Source organism: Takifugu rubripes, chromosome 9, assembly GCF_901000725.2.
Source record: "Takifugu rubripes chromosome 9, fTakRub1.2, whole genome shotgun sequence".
NCBI lineage: Eukaryota > Metazoa > Chordata > Actinopteri > Tetraodontiformes > Tetraodontidae > Takifugu > Takifugu rubripes.
In genome coordinates this window covers 3663742-3683621 of record NC_042293.1, presented here as the reverse complement: position 1 = coordinate 3683621, position 19880 = coordinate 3663742, and the positions used below count along the sequence as shown (strand labels likewise).

Below are 19880 nucleotides of genomic sequence, written 5' to 3'. Positions count from 1 at the left end.
GACATTTTACCCAAGAATTAGCATTGTTTTAATGAGTTCACCTCCCGAAAATAGAGCATTTATATTGGCCTGACGTCAGAGAAAACATCCTGAATCAAAGTGTAAATAGAAGGAGTGTGTCAGTAGGTGATTCTGCTGCCGTCACGGCTTTCAGGGGAACGCCTGGAAAAGATATTTACATACTGTTTTGAAATGAGATTATAGAAGATGTTGTAGGTCCGTCCTCACAGCGGCATTAAATAGACTTAATTTTCAAATTCAAATTCAAATGAAGCAATGAATACATATTTAATATGATTATAGTGTTTTAGATGATTTGTAAATAGAGATATTTTAGTTCTCTTATTCTTTGGGCTTAAATCAGCCATCCTTATATGCATTTTATGCGCTTTAAAAACTCAAATAATGTTAATATCAGATGGTAAATTACAACCATGTCTGTCAATGCCATGTCTGTCCCACCACCCATTTGAACCTAGTCCCACTCAAGGTGTCCCGATGTAAAAGGGAAGTTTTTCCTGCCGCTGTTTCTTGCTTGGGAGGCAATCTTGAGTGTAGCAGATGGGCTATAAATAGAGTTAACCTATATATAATTGAATTGGTTGGATGTGGTATATCTGGTGGTGATGACCAATGATCACTCAGTGCTCTGCAATAGTTTGTAACCCCCTTTTTATTGTTTCAGCTGCCATAAAATGGTGGTGCAAAACTAAAAGAGATCAGAATAACTAAAAAAAGAAATTCTGACGGGGGCAGGGGCAAAAAACCAAATCGTTAAAAGTTTTACAATGAAATAAGTAAAATGTCACCAGTATTAAGCACCTAAGTCATCTTTGATAGCATTAATGCATCAGCGATAAGTGGTCAGTAACCACAAGTCATCCATTTCCTGTGGTTCTTGTGGTCACAGTTACCAGCTGAGCACAACCACCTTCGACCCTAGCCTGGGCCCTAAACCTTGTTATTGTTATTACCTCATGCCAGAATAATATGCAGTATGTCACCTATGCCATTGCAAAGGCAACAAGATAGGGGGGAACCCAACCGGGCTTTGGGATTTTAGGTTACACATGCCAGCAGTACCATTCATGAGCCGAGAGCCATAAACAACAGCATTGCTAACTCCATGGGTCAGGCCCATCAGAAAGCCAAGCCTTCCCAGAAGACTTAAGAATAGATACAGGGGAGTAAATAAGAAGGGGGTTACACTGACTTTTTATAGAGGCTGGGGGGGCATGTCCACAACTGGGTGGCGATGCTGAACAACATGTCACAGATATCACTCAATTCAAGTTACGTCACTATGTTTGGCGGAGATGAGCCAATCATGGCTCACCTCAAATTAAAGTTCTGGCCGAATACTTTACTAAACGATAAATTAAATGATGTTGGTGATTAGCTGAAAGTCTATACTGTGTGGTTAGGTCGTATATCACCAGAGAGCAGCAAAACAAGGCTTTTGCTAAGTGGGCTCAGCTAGTCTTAGTGCTGAAATGCTGCTGATAAAGGCCCTCAGAATCTTTTTTATGAAACACTTTTATGTCTGCATTAAGCTGAAAATGTAGGAACTCTGAGTCCTGTTATGTGCTCTCTTTAAGGATAGAATCAAACTTTTATAAGAAATTCCAAATGACAGCCTTTAGAGAACTGGTTTGAGAAGGGGAGGGTTTTTTTTGTTCAATCCCCAGTGTCAAACAAAAAGTTAGAAAGTGTGATGGTCAAGAAAAAAGGTAAATTAACAACAGTCAGCATATTCACATACTATAAAAGGAACTTCACAGACAGATTTTTGTAATCTTCTTTGGCTGAAATCTCACAGATGTTTCTATAAGCTGATAATGTGGAGACAGGTACAAAAAATATGTTTGGCACAGACACCATGGAAACACAATGGCCAACTGCAAATGGGGAAAACATGGCACAACAATACTAAGAAATGGACATCCCACATACTGTATATTTGTGTGTGTTTACATGTACAAAATATGTCACAAGAACTGAACCCAGGTGATCCAGAGTTCTTATTCATCCAAGAAAGCTCCAAGAAAGAACTGCATTACAATTAAAACCACACACTCAGACCCGCAACTATTGCGCTACAACTTTGTCATTGGAAAAACACGGTTCCTAAACGTCTCACCAACCGTGCGGCAAATGTAAACTAGACTAAGCGGAAGTGTGCGTTTTAGTCATATTTGGTCTAGATTTGTGTTAAAAACACGATATTCTCCTTCTTATAGCACATTAGACACACATTAGGCAACTAAATAATTTAAAAAAAATTACATCCTATTTGTAATTATTTTTTAATTTATTCCAATTCCTATTGATTCCGGAACTCGTGAACGCAGCGGAGCGGTCTCTTTGAAGTTTATTAGCTAGGCCAATAAACCGGCTTTTTCAGGTAATTGTATTATTTGTTAGAAGTTTTATTGTCCCATATTTTCTATCACAACTCAGACCTCTGGTTAATTATTTTTTTTTGTCATCGGCCTTTAAAACCGATTTCTTTTGATCTGAGAAATGTTCCGTCAAAAGGGCGACCGGTAAGCTAAACTAATCTCTAGCTACTCTATTGCCCAAAACTGCGTATAAAATATGTGCGTAGTTACTTGATTTTCATAGAAGCGATGTTACATTGTTACAGGACATGTCATCTTAGGAAAAATTAAGCTCATGCATTCCAAAATTCATTTTCCCATCTGGCGCCATGAATACCCAAATAATATTGCCTAATAATCACTTGATGTTATCAGTGCATTTATGTATATTCTTCCATCTCATAACACAAAAAGATAAAAATGGAAGCACTGTAAACACACAGTAAATGCCAAAATATGCATCATGTACAACGCACAGGGGCTGGAGTTGTGAGCCCAACATTAACATCTATGGTTTAAACTTCTAATGATTGTGTCTTTTGATAAGCAGACCCATGGCTAACTGTGAGGAGACAGACTTTCAGGGATCACCCACGGTGCTGGGGAAGAGAAAACGAAAAAAGAACTCAAGAAAGGACCACCAGGAAGAAGTTACCTGGAAGAAAGATGACATTTGGAAAAAGAAGAAAAAGAAAGGTTTAAAATGCAAAGACATGCCGGGGACCAAGAAAGAAAAGAAAAAGGACAAGAAGAAGAAGAAAAGGAAAATATCTATAGGACCAGATAGTGATCTTGTATTTCCAGATGTTCGTCCTGCACAAGCTGATCCCGCAGCGGTTTACAGAACACAGAGTCTGCGCCAATGCCAGGATCAGGAGCCCAAACCTAAACGGAAAAAGAAAGTGGCGTTTGATTTGTCCCCAGGCAACATCCGAGTCAAACGACCTCAGTTTACCTCATCAACTGCTCAGCCAAAAGAGAGCGCGGCCTTTGAGAATAAAACCCAGGGAGACATGGCGAGACTGATGCAAGACAACAACTCCCCTTGTAACAGTGAGGATGTTAACAGTCAGGATCTGTTCATCACCCAGAAAACGTTCAGAGCGCTGTCTCCTGAACCCTGCAGTGGTGACACCATCGCTGCTACACCCACTCAAATGCTGGCACAGCAAAGCACGAGGAATGAAAAACGTGAGCCCAAGGGTTCAGCCAGAGGGTGGTATGGCCGACAGTGTCCATGGAAGTCACCCATGACTGAACCTTTTCCAGAGGAAATGCAGGAAGAAGGAAAAACGATCAAGATAGAAGAAGAATCCTCCAAGAATGGAGAAAGTTGCTCTCAGGTGAAGGCGAAGCTTCGTGGAAATTCATCAGAGTACAAGTTTGTTCACGCTCGGCCCCGTGTCGGTCATTTCCCGACTGAGGCAACAGTTGTAAATGCTCCAGAATCCTGGACTTCAAGCCAGCAAATCAGCACATCTACGCAGACAGAAAACTTCTTCACCATCGAGCTGTCCTCGTACCTCCGTTTCACCCGCACCGTGAGTGCGTGCTCAGTGGACCTGGACCCACTGGACCTGAGCCTGCCTCAGAGGGCCAGGAAAGACCCCGGGATGTCACTTTTGGGAGATCAGATCAAGGGTAACAGATCCAAAAGCCCAGGCGTGGAGTCACGTGGTTCTTTCAAAATAAAAGAGGTCAAGAAAGAACCTGCTGGATGTGTGGCTGAAACCAACCTGAGTTGCTGCTCTGAGTCCGGGTCCAAATCTGCAGACAGCACAGCTTCAAGTGGGGAAGAGCAAACCAGCCGCACCAAACTGGACCTGACCCAGGTGGGACTACTGGGTACTCGACCCACACCTCCATACAGACGGCTGTGTTTCAGACAAATTAAGATACCGTACTTGTTACAGATGAAACTTTCTACTTTAAACTTTTCTTTTTACTGTCCTTAGGTCAGAGCAGTTCAGACAAGGCTCAACGAGTCTTTTTTCTTCAAGACCAAAGGAGACGGACAGTCCCCCAGGCCGGAGTCTCCGCTGATGAAGCTCATTCAGGGCAGAGACGGGAGGAGCAGGAAATAGCTGAGGTTTCTTAAGTTATACAGTCCTGAGATCTCAAAGGAGAGGAAGCACTGACGTGAAGTGAATTTGTAGAGGGGCAAATGCCTTCTCCGTTTTATTAACACCTGTATGATGTTACCAGTCTTCAAATTGGCCCGTCTTGCTCTCATCCAGCCTGTCTCAGAAAGTTCAGGAGATTCCTTAAATGTTTCCCAGGCCCACTTTAACGTGCTGGTTGGGTATGTTCAGTTTAATTCAGTGAGCGTTCTCTAGGAAAGTCTCTTTTAGAAATTAAAGTTTTAATAATTAAAGTTTACTTTTTTGCTGTCCTATACAACCTGGCTCTGTAGTGGACACTCATATCTGTCCAGGAACTTTAGTCAGGTGATCATAGCAGGCAGGTTTACCTATTAAAGAATTCTTATTGTGGCTTTATTAAAAAAATACAGGCAACATTTTTGCATGACATCTGTTTATTTGCCCCTAGAACAGAAATTGGCTCATTATTTCAAACATGATGTCTTTAACTACCATCAATTTCCATTTGTTTCAGCTGACCAGAGGAGGTAAAAGTCACGGCAGTGGAAACAAAAGATTAATTGATACAATTATAGTGAGCTTACACCCAAATAATGCCCAAGCTTAGCCAAAGTTCACTTTACCTATGGTAACCTTCAAAACTGACCTACTGGGACAGCAAATGTGACTCATGTAGCATTCTGTTGCTTCTGAAGTTCCAAGGTTAACCCATCGATACATATCTGCTTAGAGAAATACAGATTTGTCAGATCACTGACAAATGAATGAACTCTATCAAAGATGCGCTGAGTTTTCCCAGAAAATGCTAGTTGTGTCTAAAAAGTTTGATTCCCATCCAGCTGCAGACGTGGAAGAAGACATAGACGGGGATGGTGATGGGCAGCAGCAGGCTGTAGAAGCAGACGCTCCTGCTGCTGCTGGTGCAGCCCTCAGGGAAGTTCTCATCTACTGCAGCCGAGTAGAACAGCCCAAAGAGAGACACTATTGGGATGAGGCCCACCATGGTGGACAGAGAGAACATGATGACAGGAGGCTTTGAACAGGGTGAAACACTTAATGATGAGGCCAGAGCAGGATTCCGCTGTTAGCCTGGTTTAGCTGAAGAGGCTTCTACTCTTGTGTAGGTGCGGTTAATGTATTTGCGTCTTTCTGTAACAATCTTGCTTCCTGAGGGATCATGTTAGGAATGCCGTCTGTGATAGGGTAGGCGATGCCGAGCTCCTCGTTGATCAGCTCATTGGTTTCAGGCTCATACCTGAAAGACAGTTTTCATGAGACACAAACAGGTTTGGGTGGATCACTGAACACATTCCTAAAGTTTTGCAGCTTAAATCGCAGTTTTTCCAAAACATCACACAATCTGTCAGTGGATTATGATGGATTAAAGTAACAGATAAAAAACAACATTGTCCTACAATGTGATAAAAACACCGACAGTGAAAATGTTGCCTGGGAAATTTTCACAACTGGTTTAGTGTCACATCACATCAGTCCAAACTGCTGCACAACTGGCTGCAAACTGAAACGTGCATAATTTCCTACACACATGTATAATCTACTTATTGTGACAACAGCAATAATGATTATCACCCTCTTTGAGCTACTAAACCACTGCCCATACAGTACTTTGGTGGACTAAAGGACATCGAGCTAGCAAAATGGTAGGAAAATCCAAATTCATCAGCTCATTGACTATAAATATTCAACTTAGAAATAACTAATCATTATTTTAAAGACGACAAAAAACATCAATTCATACATCTCGGAATTGTTATAACTGAGCATTATGGTGAAAGGTGACTGGAGGCATACTATGTCAAACTAAATCATAGGCATTAAACATTAATCTTTATTAAACTGGGTTGGCCACTTCGGTAATTTGATCATCAGATCAGCTGATTTCACCCTCTGTTATCGTCACCTCAGCGGCTTCTTGGACAGCGGACACACCAGGAACTGGAGCAGAGAGGTGTCAAAACTGTGCGGAACGTCGTCCTTTGTGTCTGAAAAATTCCTGACGGACGGTAAAGCAGCTGGTACCCTCTCTACAAACGGCACTTTTATTCCATATCGGAGAATCCGGTTGTTTACAGTCAACACTCTGCCAAAAACATTACGAAACATGACCGAGACTCAAACAAGCGAGCGCAGATTCTCCAACCGGAAGCGGATCTTCTTTTTCTTCTTCTTCTTCGTTTTCTTCTTCTTCTCTGAAGTTCAACAACGATCGCAAACGGCGACAGCGCATTACCGCCACTCTGTGGTCAGTGATGATAAGTGCAGTGGCTTACGGTCTAACTTTAGATATTACCAAAAATAACGGATATTTACAAAATTAGATTATAACTAAAATCTTGGTCTTCTCCCGTTGCTTTTACAAATTCCAAAATATATATGTTGGTCCGATCCACAAATGTATTCTTCATTATTATTTTAAAACAACATTATTTTCCTTCTCTCTCCTCTCCTCCTCTCTCTCTTTACCTTTCAGTGTCCTTCTATCCTTTTCATACCTCTTACATTATGGCATGTTTTCTTGGTTCGCCTTCTCTGCAACTATCACATTTTCACTCGTAGTTTTTTCACATAATAAACAATGTGTGTGTCCTATTCTCATGGTGAGAATTGTCTCATCCCCCGTTTGTATCCATATACCTTAACATCTCCAAACAATTGAGTAATCTTATACATCTCCCTTTATTTCCATTGCTCCACTGGTTTTTCCATTATTTCTTCAGTTCCTTATATTGTCAATGCTTTAGCTTCTGTCCTGCACAGTTGTTGAGTTGTTTTGTTAATATAGTGTCTGACTTTAAAGCTCGTTTAGCTCGTTTATCTGCAAGTTTACATGCCTGAGCTCCAATTTGAGCTAGCGCCTAAACCAATTTAAAATGTATTCTTAATGATTGACTGTTATGGATCGACATTAATATTTCACAGGTAACATCCTGCCTCTCATTTGAGTGACCCTTTTGTAAACTTGCTGATGCTGAATGAGAATCCATAAAGATTATGACCCTTACCGGCTCGACTGCCCTACATCCACTGTGATGCCATGATAATTGTTATTAAATCTATGGAGAAACCTCAAAGGTCATCTGATAAATGTGCTGCATGTCTTGTTTCAAGACAATTAGACCATTAGAGCACAGGTCCCTTTTTAATTCTTGATTTGTGTCTGTAAAGCCACATTTATCTCCAGATTTGATAGTATCTGAGGAGGGCACACTAACGAAAACATTTCCAATTGCTTTTCCTTTGTTCCCATGTTGGTTCTGGGCCCTTTTTGTGGACGGTTGATTAAATTCATCCCGTATTTAACTGAAAGTTCATCCTGTTTTAACTCAAGTGTCATTTCCCCTCATTTCTTCATGTAGGGCTGATATTGGTGATGTTTTCATGGCTCCCAAGCTTATTCTTACTATTCCACTTTAATAAATCAACCCTTTTTAATGGTGTCTCTGCTGCTGCTCCATCTGCTGCTGATCCACGTGCTATTTGATTTTATTAATCCAATATATAATCTTTTCATTATTTTCCCCTCCCAATGAATTTCATGCTACTTATTTCATTTTTTAACATTTCTCAATCATCTTTTCTGTGTGTATCTGCCCTTTAAGTCTACCATCAAACCATAATCCTTGAAATTTAACAACACTCTTTCCAAATTGTCACCATACAGTTTCAACTTGAATTTCTCTGCTAATGTCTTTTGAGATGGAACTTTTGTCTTCTCCACTGAAAACCTCAATCCCTATAATCGTATGTTAATTTTACCTTGTTAAGGGCATTTTGTAAACCTTTACCTGCACATCGTACAGTCCTGCCCATATCCATAACGCCCCATCAACAACAAATAAAGATTTATTGTATTATTTATCATAATTGGAAAAAAACTGGACTAGTTTTAGTTCCCTGAGGAACTCCACTGTCTACTGTCATTCACACTGTAGTTCTGAAGATTAATAAACACACCCATTAAAGATCAGAACATTTCTCTGTATCAATAAAAGACAGCAGAAACTTGTCTTTTTTCCTGCGACAGTAATCGGATCTGATGTAGATCTGCATTTCCTGAAACCACTTTGATATATTCATACTACCGTAACTTATGAGATTCTACATCCTAGCTCAACCTTTCAACAATCATCTTTCTGTAATTTTGCATGGATGATAATTGCCTTGAATCTGTTGCAACGAGTCTTTTTGTGGTTTCATACACTACTACCAAATACTTTGGGGGCATTTTAACTCTACATATTGTCTGAATGTATGCAAAATAACGCAATTCCCAGTCGTGTCCACACGGTGGCAGTGTTTCACCGTTTAGGTCAACACATTTGAATTGACGCAACAATAACAGAGACAGTATCCAAGTATCCAAGCATGTAAGAAGAAGAAAAAAAGATGAATTTAAATACAGTTATCAGTCACCTCAACAGTATACCTTGCCTCGTACTGAATTAGAATGAGTGCAATTTAGCCTGACTGAGAGCTTTTGTGGTAGACATTGAAAAACCAAAGCACTTATTGTATTAAATGGATCAATCTAATGAAGATATGTATTCCGTGGCCTTTCATTTAAGTTCCTCGGATACAGTCATCACAATACATCTATATAATACCAGAAATCATGGGCATCCACCAGCGAGAGGAAATCTCAGATCCACTTTGCTGTAGATTTTTCCTGAGACTTTTTTTTTGGCAGAACTCCAACTTGTTTTGACATCTCGATGTAAATTATGCCAATGCTCCGTACAAGGCACGACCGTCTAATGTATCCCTAACAGCTGCTGAGGCTTTAAGGGCTACAAAATATACAATATTTTTCTACAATTTACATCCCCTTGACAGGATTCAATCAATTTATGTACATGACAGAGCAGGAAGGCTGGAGATAATGATGAAATGAAGCCACAATGAGGCTCTCATACATTTGAGATGGCCATATCTGAGACATGCATATAAACCTATAGCTTGTGCATAAAAGCTTGGTGGCTGTGCTTCGTTTGTTGGCCTTTAAAATATCAGTCAAAGAACGGCCCCTAACTTCACCTCAGATGCAGGTGGCTCCTCTTCACCTTCCTCCTCCATTCCAATGGCTTCCTGCTGTTCAGTGCTCTATTCCACATGAGCCATCTGAAAGGCTACAAAATCCCAGTTGAGGAAGACGACAAAATGCAAAATCAGTTCGATTCATCTGAACAACTCCCTCCACTGTGCATTATGTTAGTCATCTGAATTCAGTTGGCCGCTCGTATTTCTCCTGCAGCCTCAAAAGACCGAGTTTTCTCTCTCTTTTAAAGCGATCCGGGTTTAATTTATGATTTTCTCCGCACTTTATAACGGTTGCAAAAAAAATTTCTTCCAATAACTCTAATTAAACCATTTGTTTTTTTTAAATCCAGCCCTTTTTCAGCCTTGACTGCGTGCTAACAGAGCGATATTTAACAGGTTCAGTCTCCATGAACATGTTACTGGTCTTTAAAGGCCACAATGGCCTCCATAAAAAGAAAATAACCCTGGTCAAATATGTAGCACAAATATAAAGACCGTGGAGTATTGTAGAGGACGGGGTTTGTTATTTAGCCCCAGCAAAGGTTACTATCGTTCATTTCCCAGCTTCAGGTCAACCAAGCGTGTGGTTATTGGTGTGGGGTGGAGGCGGTCACAAACATGAGTGTGTTTATTTGGTGTGCGTCACCATCACGTCCCCTCATCTGCAGTATTGATGCTCAGGAGGTCAAACATCAAACAAAGCTACAGTAACTCTTGGTGGCAGCCCGTCCAGGCCACCACAGTGGCGGGGTTAACTCCTCCATGCTGCCCTGGGATCAGGAGGTGTTGTCCCAGAGGACCTGAGGGAGACACCGGGGGGAGGTCTGCCTCCTTAATGAAACTGCTGGTGCTGAGATCTGGACCCAGATTAGAGGAGCATCAGAAACAAAGTCCATCCCAGAACAGCGAGTAATTAGAACCGCGACCCACAGTCAATCTTTCCAAATTATCCAGGACCTACACATATGTGCAATTACAAAGGATCAGGACCGGGACGCGGACACGTCAAATCCAGTTTCTCTCATTACTTGCATCCATTTGTGAATACCCAGACTCTCTGGAAATGTCCTCACGTATTCACCAATTATCCATTTCCACATCTCATCTTCCATCTTCTATGCCGAAGTACTGCTGATGCAGCTTTTTACGCCCCCCCAAGCCTTTAATCTTCCCTTCTTCCTCACCTCTCTTTTTAATTACCATTTCTCCCCAGTAAACACGCACTTTTGCCAAAGGAAAGGCAGAAACCTGCAAATGCAGCTGATTGATGGACGGGCACAGATCCACTGAAGCGTCACCCTTCAATTAGGCCTCCGTCGTCACCTGGCAACAGTGTTAATGGAATGTAACCTTCAGTTAAGTCCCAGTAAGACGTGAGCCAATGAGGTGTGAGTCTCCTCCCGTCTCTACCGCGCTTTTAAAGGCTTTTGCTAGCTTTAATTAGCCTTTCAGCGCTGCCCACTTGCGCAGACTGCTGCGATTGTGGCCCAGCTTTACAGTCCAGCTCCTGTCCTAACGGGGTCCTAATGGCCCCTCTTGCCCCATCAGAGGAGGTTAAGGGGGCGTCTGGAAAACACTGACTACAAAAGTGGCCAAAAGTGTCTAAAAAGAGAATTCCGGACTGATTTTGCATCTATTTTCTTGGAATGAGCAAAAGCAGAAGCGGAAGTGGAACCCGTGATACATGTTTCCGTTCGACCCCCTTAGTTAGAAATGTCATCCTCCAGCTTCCGGACTGCTGCATCTCTCCGACAGACACGAGGAGACTGACTGACACATCACTGTAATCCTCGCAGATGGCATCAAAGGACGGATTTCTGTTTAGCCAGGATACATCCTCTCGATCTGTGCATCGGCTTAAAGGAGCGACAGAGGGGGGAGGAATGAAATGGAAAGAATGGGGGAAAGTCTGAATGAAGAAGCGTTGGAGGAAGAGTGGATAATGAGACAGGGCGAGGAGGAGGATGCGCCCGACTCTCCGGCTGGAGAACGTTCGCACTGACTGGAGGTGATAATTAGTTTGTCCCCAGAGGCGGCGAGGCTGCGGTCGCACGCACGTGGCCCCGTGTGCAGCTCCACTACAAAGGGCAGACTTCATCAGAAAGACTCCATTGGCTTTTCTTTGCCGCCTTTGGGCTGTTGCGTCTTCAGAACCTCGCAGAAGCAACGCGAATAAAAGTTTCTTTCTCCTTTTTTTTTCTCCAGGGGAATTTGAAAGGTCTTAACCAATTAATGAAAACTTTTATTTTTATATTCCAATCTAAAAGACGTAATTATCGGTAGATTTACCTCCTTTTGGGTTCCACAACCTAATAAACGCTTTGAAATATTGGATCCAACCATTCTAAAAGATGTCATTATTTCTCAGATGTGAGTGTCGACATAACAAATATCACAGAACTGTAGAAGTGAAAACTATTTTTTATTCTTTAGCCTTAAAAATCTCATCACTTAGCAGTGAAATAGACATTATTTGAACAACAGCGGATACTTGTCACCTATTTAGGCCTCTACAGGAACATAAAATAATAATAATAATGATAATCTGGACACGTTCATCTTTAAAACAACCTGTTTACCTAAAAGCTCAGACCTCCTTGGCGCCATCGCTGCACCACGTTGACACTTTTATTGCTCTGAAACGCCGACATAGATTCTGAAATGCAGCCGCGTTGGTGTCTACATATGCAAATGGAGGCTTTTATGAGATTGCGCGGGAGCAAACGGCAGCATTATGGGACGTGATGTAAGCGGCGCTCACACGTAAGCATCTCATCCATGTTTCATGATGCTGGCGTCTGATTTCAGCAGGGACGCTCTGGAGAACAGGGCACGCAGCTTCCAAGCGCCTGCACACGAAGAAACCCCCCCCGTTTTTATTCAAGTTTGAATGACTGAAGCCACTTTAAAACACTCCTCCCAAAGCTGGTGACAGAATGTGTCCAACTTGGTTGGTGTATTTAAACATTTTAAATATTAAAGTGTTATTAATAATGATTTTTAAACTGGTTCTAGTCCAGGTTTTTTTTTTTTTTACTTGAGTACTTGAAGGAAACAGAACAGAAACAGTTTAAACTTCATTTTTATTGTTGGTACTTATAAATATTCAGTTTCAGCACATTAATAAAATAGCCATGACTCGTATTAGCTTTATTTACAAAAAAAACCAAAACATTCTACAGGTTCTACAAACCTGAGCGACAAAAAGAAAACGCAACGTTTCAGATTAAAAGCTACACAGTAGCTGAAAACACAACGTTCCGGTCTTAAACCAGTCACCCTTTTTATCCCATGTTGTCCAGCCCAGTACAGTATAGCACGGTCTGGTTTGGAACCGGTGCGCATGGATCAGGCCTGCGCTCACACAGAGGCGACGACCCCGCGTGTCATGTGATCTTTTATTTTGGTAAAAATGCAGATGTCTGAGAATAAAAGGGACGTGTAAACTCACAATAGACAGGTGGAACGTGACGAGACTTGTGCTAATCACACCTGGAAATGTTTGAAGCTTAGGATGAGGAGGTACGTCAGGTCTGATCCACTCAGTACCGAAGGCAGAGCACAACCTCCGTCCTTTTGCCAGTGACATCACTGGTTCTGACTGGTTTCCATCACCTGTGAACTGAACTACCTTCAGAGGGAGGTTCCTTCCTGCCAAACAAGCTGCGTTCTGAAGCAACACGCAACTTCTAGTTCCACCAGCACGCGCGACCATTGACTCCTGTTCTGGTGCCACATCTCTGCAGGGTCCATCACCACAAGCAGAGGGTTGGGCCATACTGAGCATGGGGGGGTGGGGGTGGTAGAGCGGTAGTGGTAGACACCTTCAGAGCACTGCCGAGGCACCCTTGAGCAAGGCACCAACCCCCCCCAAAATGCTCACATTAAGCCCAGCATTGAGCAGGCATTCATGAGGGTACCCTGCCCCCACCCCGGGCAGCTGAGACAGGCTGCAGCACCCCCCCCTTCCTCCAGTAAAGAGATATAGTGGTCACTGCACAATCTCTATGGGCCACATTACATACATGTTGGAATGGGCCCACATACCTCTGTATACACGCTTACTACAAATAAACAATCAAATAAATCAGAAATAAAATAATAAATGCTGATGTGATTTTTCTGTGTCGTCACTTTCTTAACTCGTGGACACGAGTTATATATTATATATATTATATATAATATATAATAGTATATTACTGGCTCAGTCAACATGATTCGCCCGAGGAAGAAACAGACAGAAATGCAAATTTAAAAACATAAACTCAAACATGAAGTTGTCTTATGTTCCCAAAGCTGGGAGGGGAGATCCACAGGTATTAGCGAGCACATGGAGCCGGGATCAGCCGGGCCAGACAGCAGGTCTGAGGTGTCGATCTGGGCAAACGAAACATCCTGGGCAAACGAAACATTCCCTTTTTTAAGACTTGTCAGTAAGAGCAACAGACTTGTGTTAGAGACCTTCACCTGTCCATCCACGCCGTCTCAAGTTGGTGTAACGGATCACCGCCTCTTAGATTCCACGTTATCTGTACTGGTGACGCGAGTCAGCGTAGCTACTTTCAGGATTGTATTAAATGTTTTTTGTTTTCGCGTCTCTGTAACCCGAAATATGGTCAAAACATACAGAAGAGCTGACAGGATACTAAAGACAGCGTGAAATAGAGCCGTTTACAATCGTAACCTTCCATTCTATGAACACCTTTCAGCCCTAATATCAGACTTGAATCACTTCAGTGCCCCCAAGACGCATGGAGAAGGTTTAAATGATGCATGAAGATGCATGATTGTCATTGTATCAAGAATGTCCTGTCAACAACATGTAAACAAAGGTCTCCAGCTTTAGCTGTAGCGTTTAGCATCACAGCGACTCACATTAACCACACTGTGACCATCAAACCTCCGTTACAACCAGCGCAGTATTATTATGGCTGTTGTAATAAATGGATCCACATGGTAATTTAATCTAGTATGCTGCTTTGGAAAAAACGGTCCCACATGGGGGACCAGTGGGGACCCCTGTGGGACCCCTCACTGGTGTCTCTCCTCATATTGGACACATATGATGAGAGAAGACAAACCAATTGAATCTCAGCGAACTCGGGGAGGACAAAAAAGAGAGAAAATGTTAAGAATAGAAAGCAGAGAAACAGTATTTAAACGAGCCATCGGCGCTCAGCAGTCGGGTTGAGCAGCAGCAGCTGCTGGGACAGGAAGTGATGTCACCTGACAGCCTTATAACCCCGTATTTACCAGAAGACAAGATGATAGAATTAATGACGTCCAACCCATCAATCGAATGGGTCATTTACATTTTAAGCGCGTATTGTTTAATCTGCGTTTGACACTATGCATACTAAAAGATCTGACAATGAAGCTTACTTTGACTGTTCGGGCACTTTCCTTTGAAAAGAATGTCTTTGTCTCCCTTTTATTAACATGAATTTCATCAGGACGCTAAATCTGCGTCTCCTGATAAAAGCAATGAAGTAACTTTTTATTAAGATGATCATTTTAATAATTAAGCTTTCCTGGGGGGCATTTATCATTGGCTACATCGTTGTGAAAAGAATCTAAAAATGCAACAATCCCTTCACAGGTACGTCGCTAACATTAGCTCCATAAGTCTGTTGCTCCTCCCACCAAGTCTTTAAAGGTCATAAAGGGCAAACGTACCTTTTTATGTCGGCTCTTCAGGTTGGCTCCTCGAGCCCTTGCACGCTTCCACTTGTGGAGCGAATGATCAATCATCGTTTATCACCGTCGGCCACCATAATTATTTAGCAAACGATGCTACGTGTTCAAGCTAATAGTAGTTAAAATGTCTTAAAGCATTTGGCCTGGGTGAAGTTTCACAGCTTGCTGTATACAAAATATCGTCACCTGTTAGCTTTATTAGCAGTGGAGCAAGTATTCAGCGGAGCCATTATGGTCTGTCAGGTGGAGTTTACATGTGAGGAAATCTGTTAAAGCGTCTCACGCCTACACGGGTGTGAGGTACCAACGCTTGCTGTCTGTGATAATGACAACAGGTGGAATAATGAACAGCACAGCAGGTCCAAATACATCAAAGTTGATGGAGGGAAGAGAAGACAAGATGAATAAATGAAAGAGGTAAAGACTGCAGCAAGTACTGTCATTTATCATGCAGCACCGGCCATGTGCTCAAATAAAAGGACCGCTTGATGACTCTAATTCATCGGATTATATTCTGTTATGCTTGTTATCCATGTTTACCGAGCTGGTGGGCCGAAAATCAGTCCTGGAATCATAAACTGTGCTTCTTCTTCTTCTCAGACCCCCAACATTTGCCTTGTTTGACCTTAAAGATAACTGGGCACAGTCGCTGCCAGAGGATCCCATTGAGACAAATCTCCCTGTGCGAAGCGACAAATCTGATGACTGTCGGCTCTGTGTCAAATTAATTCTTAAGCATGCTTTAAGACTTTGTGGGGGTTTGGTTTCTGACAAAACGCCAGCTCGATTTCCTCAAAAGCCATTTTCTGTAAGGACCTGTCCCGGCAGCAGCCTCGGTCCAACAACAGTCCACCATTTCCTGCCAGTTGCACCCCTCTCAACTCTGCACTCCTATTGAAGGAGCGGCTGTGATTGTTCAAGGAACGCTACAGAGCCCAGGCCTCATCTTTAACCGAGCACCGGGGACCGAGGGGACGTTTGTCCTCTATTATCAGAGCATCTGTATGATTCTGGAAGTCTGTCCCCCGGAACGGGATACATTTCATATTTCCATTACTGAACTCCATTATAGTCTGTGCATGTTTAAGCTCTCTATTCACTGGTACTTGATGGCTGTTGACCCGTAATTTAATGAAGAACATTCCCCCCCCCCCCCCCCCCCCTCGATATATTCCTGTGTTCTTGTTCCGCCTCTCACTGTGTGCACCGGATGGTTGGTCAGGATGGAAAGCTTGTTTGTTGTGCACCTTTACTGAGGAAGGAGGGTCAGAATATTGGTGATGGTCCATTTTTGATCAGTGCAGTCCTGAAGGGCCAGGTGGAAGGTGGACTCAGACTGTTTGCTTGCGACCAGCTCCAGACAATGCAGCGTGTCGATGTTCTGGATGGCACCACCCTGAAAAAGAGAAGAGAGCCAAGTAAGATTAGCGAAATCACGGGGAAAAGAACCTCCAAGTGACGCAGAAAATAACACAAAAAGTGTTTCTTTTAAATAGATTCCGAGTATGTGGCCTCCTACAGTAACTTGTAGAATTCAATTTCAGGTTTGAGGATAGGAAGCAAGAGTTGGGAGGAGATTTAATTGGCATATGGACTTTTTAAATGAACAACCTATTCAGGTGAGGATGGGAGCAGAGTGGTCGAGGCGATACACTGTTGAAAATGGAGAACTATTCCAGACGGTATGTGGAAATCATTGTTTGACCACGGAGCCCTTTAGAAAAAGGGATGATGGAAACTTCCAGCACCTCGCTAAAAAGATGCAGGAGGGAATTGATAAAGCTGAACGATCAAATCAAATCAAAGGTTACATTCTTTACAAAGAAGACGGTTGGAAATGTATGAGATGCATGTAAAATGTATGGAATATATACAGTAGGAGAGGGTTGAGAGTTTCCACTTTGATCAACAGCAGAGCTGGAAGGAAAAAAATAATCAGGTAGCGACTAAATGTGAAAAAAGTGGCACTTTAATGAGATGTCTTGTGGGGCAACGGTGGGGCGCCACATTTGGACCAGTGGCTTTGATGAGATCTCAAATAGATTATGGGAACATAGTCTATGGATCTGTAGAAGAGTCAGCACTAACTGCATTAGACAAGCACCAGGCCAAATCGTCACCCTCAATTATGTTAGAAGCAGGGGAAATGTGTCTAGGTCTAAGGAGGAAACAGTTGACAGCCAACTACACAGCCTTGGTCATCCTACGAATGAGTGGGGAGGAAGAGAACATTCTGATGGACAGGTGATGAAGTGCTACAGGGGTGTTGAATAACCTGTGGTGTGGCCCTGTAGTCCGGTTAGGCCGAGAGCCAAGGCAGGAAAAGGACATTCGTCCACCTTGGTGTGTAAACTACTTATGGCAGTGCAGAGGCTTTAACACAACAGCATCCACAAGCCGGTGATCTGAAGTAATCCGGGAGAAGCACATGAAAAATCCACCAGGAACTAGTGGCAAATACAATAACACAATCTGGAAAATGTTTCGGGAAAGGGCTTAAAATTGTGTTTATGTGGACTCCAGCAAATCTGGGGATTCTGGGGATTGAGATGGAGGACAAATACATGAAGCCAAAAAGGAACGTAGTTGAAAGCGAGGTGAAAGGATCAAAATCGGGGGGGGGGGGACTTAGAGCGAATGGAGTGGGCAACAGAAGTGGGAAGAAGATAACAAAGGAAGGCAGCTATTTTCAGTACAGAGGAGGGTCGACTTACTGTAGCAAGGAGGGCAAATAACCGAAAAGAGCAAGTTCTAATAGCAAGCCATAAGAATAAGCCAAAAGAAACAGCAGAACGTGCACGTGTAGTGTGCAGACAATATACAGGGGAAAGGGATGAGAGATGAACTGAGGAAACCAGGGGGGTGAGAAGAACGTCTTGGAATATGGAGATTATTCAAGCGGGAGGAAAGAGGTTCTAATATTTCCTGGAGTAATCAAAAGGATTTAGGATGAAATAAATGAGAAAAAGGACCTGAAGGAGGCAGTAATGCAACTTCATGGTGCTTAAGCCGCTGTTATAACCCAAAGAAGAAGAAGAAGAGAGGAAAGGCAGCACACAACGCATGTTTCAGCTAGTTGCCGTGGTAACGTCATCATTACAGTTTGGTTAAGGTGAAAGTTAGCGACATATGTAAATACTAGAGCCATAGAAACCCTAAAGTCTGGTTTCTGGTCAATGTAAAGCCCGCAGAAACATCTTTATCTATGCGATAGGTCTTCACAACACTGGCATCCAAAGTGCAACCTGGGTTTAATAAGCCTGTGCTCTGGCAAAGAAATGAGACTGAACCCATTTGTTTCAGACTCAATGTGCGCTTGAAGAAGGTTCTATTCTGTTTAAATCAGTATGCTTTACATCTCCGGCAATAGCAGACACAATGAGGAACGATCTTGTCCAGCAGAGGCTCAAGAAAAGGGCTGTGCCTTCTGAGGTGCGTCCCGGTATTCCTCTAATCAATCTTCCTGTTTACTCCGTTCTCTCTGACGTTAGCAGCAGTACACTAAAGCCAGGCGCTAACATATTCCCTTCTCTCCTTGAGGTTGTCACTTGACTGAAAAGATATCGATTCTCTCAGTCTGCTTGTCTGCGTGCGAAGCTGCCTCTGCACCCAGCAGTTGGTGTGATCGTGCAAAGGTGACAAATGAATCCCGGATTTTTGCTGTATTTTGAGCAGCCACGTTAACAAACAGCCGCTGCTTTCTCACCACAGCACCACGACGTCGGCTGTCCTTCGTGTTTAATGGACGCTCGTGTCGCCAGGGTGACGGTGAGCGACGCCATGCAAACAACTTAAGCCACTTAAGGATGTCGAGAGAAGCTCAACTTTATGCAAATGAGGAGCGGCGCAAACGCAGCGACACAGCTTTGAGACCCATGTGTTTTTATATACAGAGACATAAAAAGTGAATACAATTCCTTAAAGAAGGAGTCAGAAATTGTGGGGAAAACTGGTAAGTTGGAGGTTACTGTAGGTACATATAAACAAGAGCAAAGCACATGCTAATTAAGCATTTTTTCGAGGTAGCATTAGCTGCGTAGAGTATATATTAACCCCAACCTGTCTCGTCTGCTGTGGTATCTAACTCCAAATCAAGCCATACTGACTGTTTTTCTAGACTCCAGTGGCTGGAGCACCAGCGAGAGCCCATCGACGGACATGCATCTGCCCAGAACTGTAACCGGCATCAAAGGAACATATTCCCGTTCCATGCCCAGCTGTTGTTTAACAGTCATATACCAAAACATAGCCAATATGTGTGTTCCTCACCTTTCCTCACAGTACTGCGAAACCCTGCTCATAGTCATGAAAAACACAGGGAGTCCAGGGGTCAGCGCATGAAATGATCAAACAACCTCTGTGTTTTTGCAAGCACAAGTTATAAAAATGTAGTTACAGGAAGCAGCCATGTGAAAAAGTCCTGTTGGAACTGTCTATTACATTCACATAGCGGGTAGGAACCGACTTAGTGTAAATGGCCCAGAAACTGGAGGATGTGAGACATCTTGATGGAGGAGCGAGTTTTTTTTTTTTTTTTTGCTACCAGCAGTCTAACACGGTTTATAACAAATTATTCTGCTGATAAAAGGATCGAGAAGTGACTCGTTGTCTAAAGCGTATCCATTTAAAACAGGAGTTAACT

The 19880-nt window shown here is 42.7% G+C and overlaps 3 protein-coding genes and 1 long non-coding RNA gene across 8 annotated transcripts in view; 1 reads left to right on the top strand and 3 right to left on the bottom strand.

The window, feature by feature from the left end:
- The first annotated feature begins 2153 nt into the window (after nt 1–2153).
- Nucleotides 2154–4726, top strand: LOC115251098 (uncharacterized). Of its 4 annotated transcripts, none has more exons than XM_029842147.1 (3): nt 2154–2404; nt 2929–4213; nt 4337–4726. In XM_029842147.1, the coding sequence occupies exons 2-3, from the start codon at nt 2936–2938 to the stop codon at nt 4463–4465; spliced, it is 1407 nt and encodes a 468-aa protein (XP_029698007.1). In that variant the 5' UTR covers nt 2154–2404; nt 2929–2935; the 3' UTR covers nt 4466–4726. The 4 variants fall into 4 exon arrangements, with proteins under 4 accessions (XP_029698007.1, XP_029698006.1, XP_029698005.1 ...); XM_029842146.1 differs by having other exon boundaries at nt 2155–2404; nt 2932–4213; XM_029842145.1 differs by lacking the exon at nt 2154–2404 and adding an exon at nt 2422–2546 and having other exon boundaries at nt 2932–4213.
- A 173-nt stretch (nt 4727–4899) lies between these two features.
- pyurf (PIGY upstream open reading frame) lies at nt 4900–6677 on the bottom strand. The gene is made up of 2 exons (XM_011606905.2): nt 6405–6677; nt 4900–5738 (listed from the first exon to the last, which is right to left on the bottom strand). The coding sequence occupies exons 1-2, from the start codon at nt 6605–6607 to the stop codon at nt 5594–5596; spliced, it is 348 nt and encodes a 115-aa protein (XP_011605207.2). The 5' UTR covers nt 6608–6677; the 3' UTR covers nt 4900–5593.
- Nucleotides 6678–12608: 5931 nt separating this feature from the next.
- On the bottom strand, nt 12609–16379 carry LOC115251105 (uncharacterized). Its single transcript, XR_003889659.1, has 2 exons — nt 13034–16379; nt 12609–12963 (listed from the first exon to the last, which is right to left on the bottom strand). It is a non-coding gene; the product is annotated as an uncharacterized lncRNA (long non-coding RNA).
- A 25-nt stretch (nt 16380–16404) lies between these two features.
- The window catches only part of LOC101076808 (polypeptide N-acetylgalactosaminyltransferase 18-like), a 75642-nt gene continuing 72166 nt past the window's right edge, over nt 16405–19880 (bottom strand). For both annotated transcript variants that reach the window (XM_003967117.3, XM_029842218.1), the window contains exon 11: nt 16405–16634. In XM_003967117.3, the coding sequence (XP_003967166.1) occupies nt 16488–16634 (147 nt within the window). In that variant the 3' untranslated portion in view covers nt 16405–16487. The remainder of the gene's footprint in view (nt 16635–19880) is intronic.

Bases quoted from the DNA above. Each gene is read 5' to 3' on its own strand.
- pyurf (XM_011606905.2), bottom strand. From the start codon at position 6,607: ATGTTTCGTAATGTTTTTGGCAGAGTGTTGACTGTAAACAACCGGATT. The intron at 5,739-6,404 runs GTGACGATAACA...ACTGTCTTTCAG, and splicing joins CTGTCCAAGAAGCCGCTGAG to GTATGAGCCTGAAACCAATG.
- LOC115251098 (XM_029842144.1), top strand. From the start codon at position 2,524: ATGTTCCGTCAAAAGGGCGACCG. The intron at 2,547-2,928 runs GTAAGCTAAACT...TCTTTTGATAAG, and splicing joins TTCCGTCAAAAGGGCGACCG to CAGACCCATGGCTAACTGTG. The intron at 4,214-4,336 runs GTGGGACTACTG...TACTGTCCTTAG, and splicing joins CCAAACTGGACCTGACCCAG to GTCAGAGCAGTTCAGACAAG.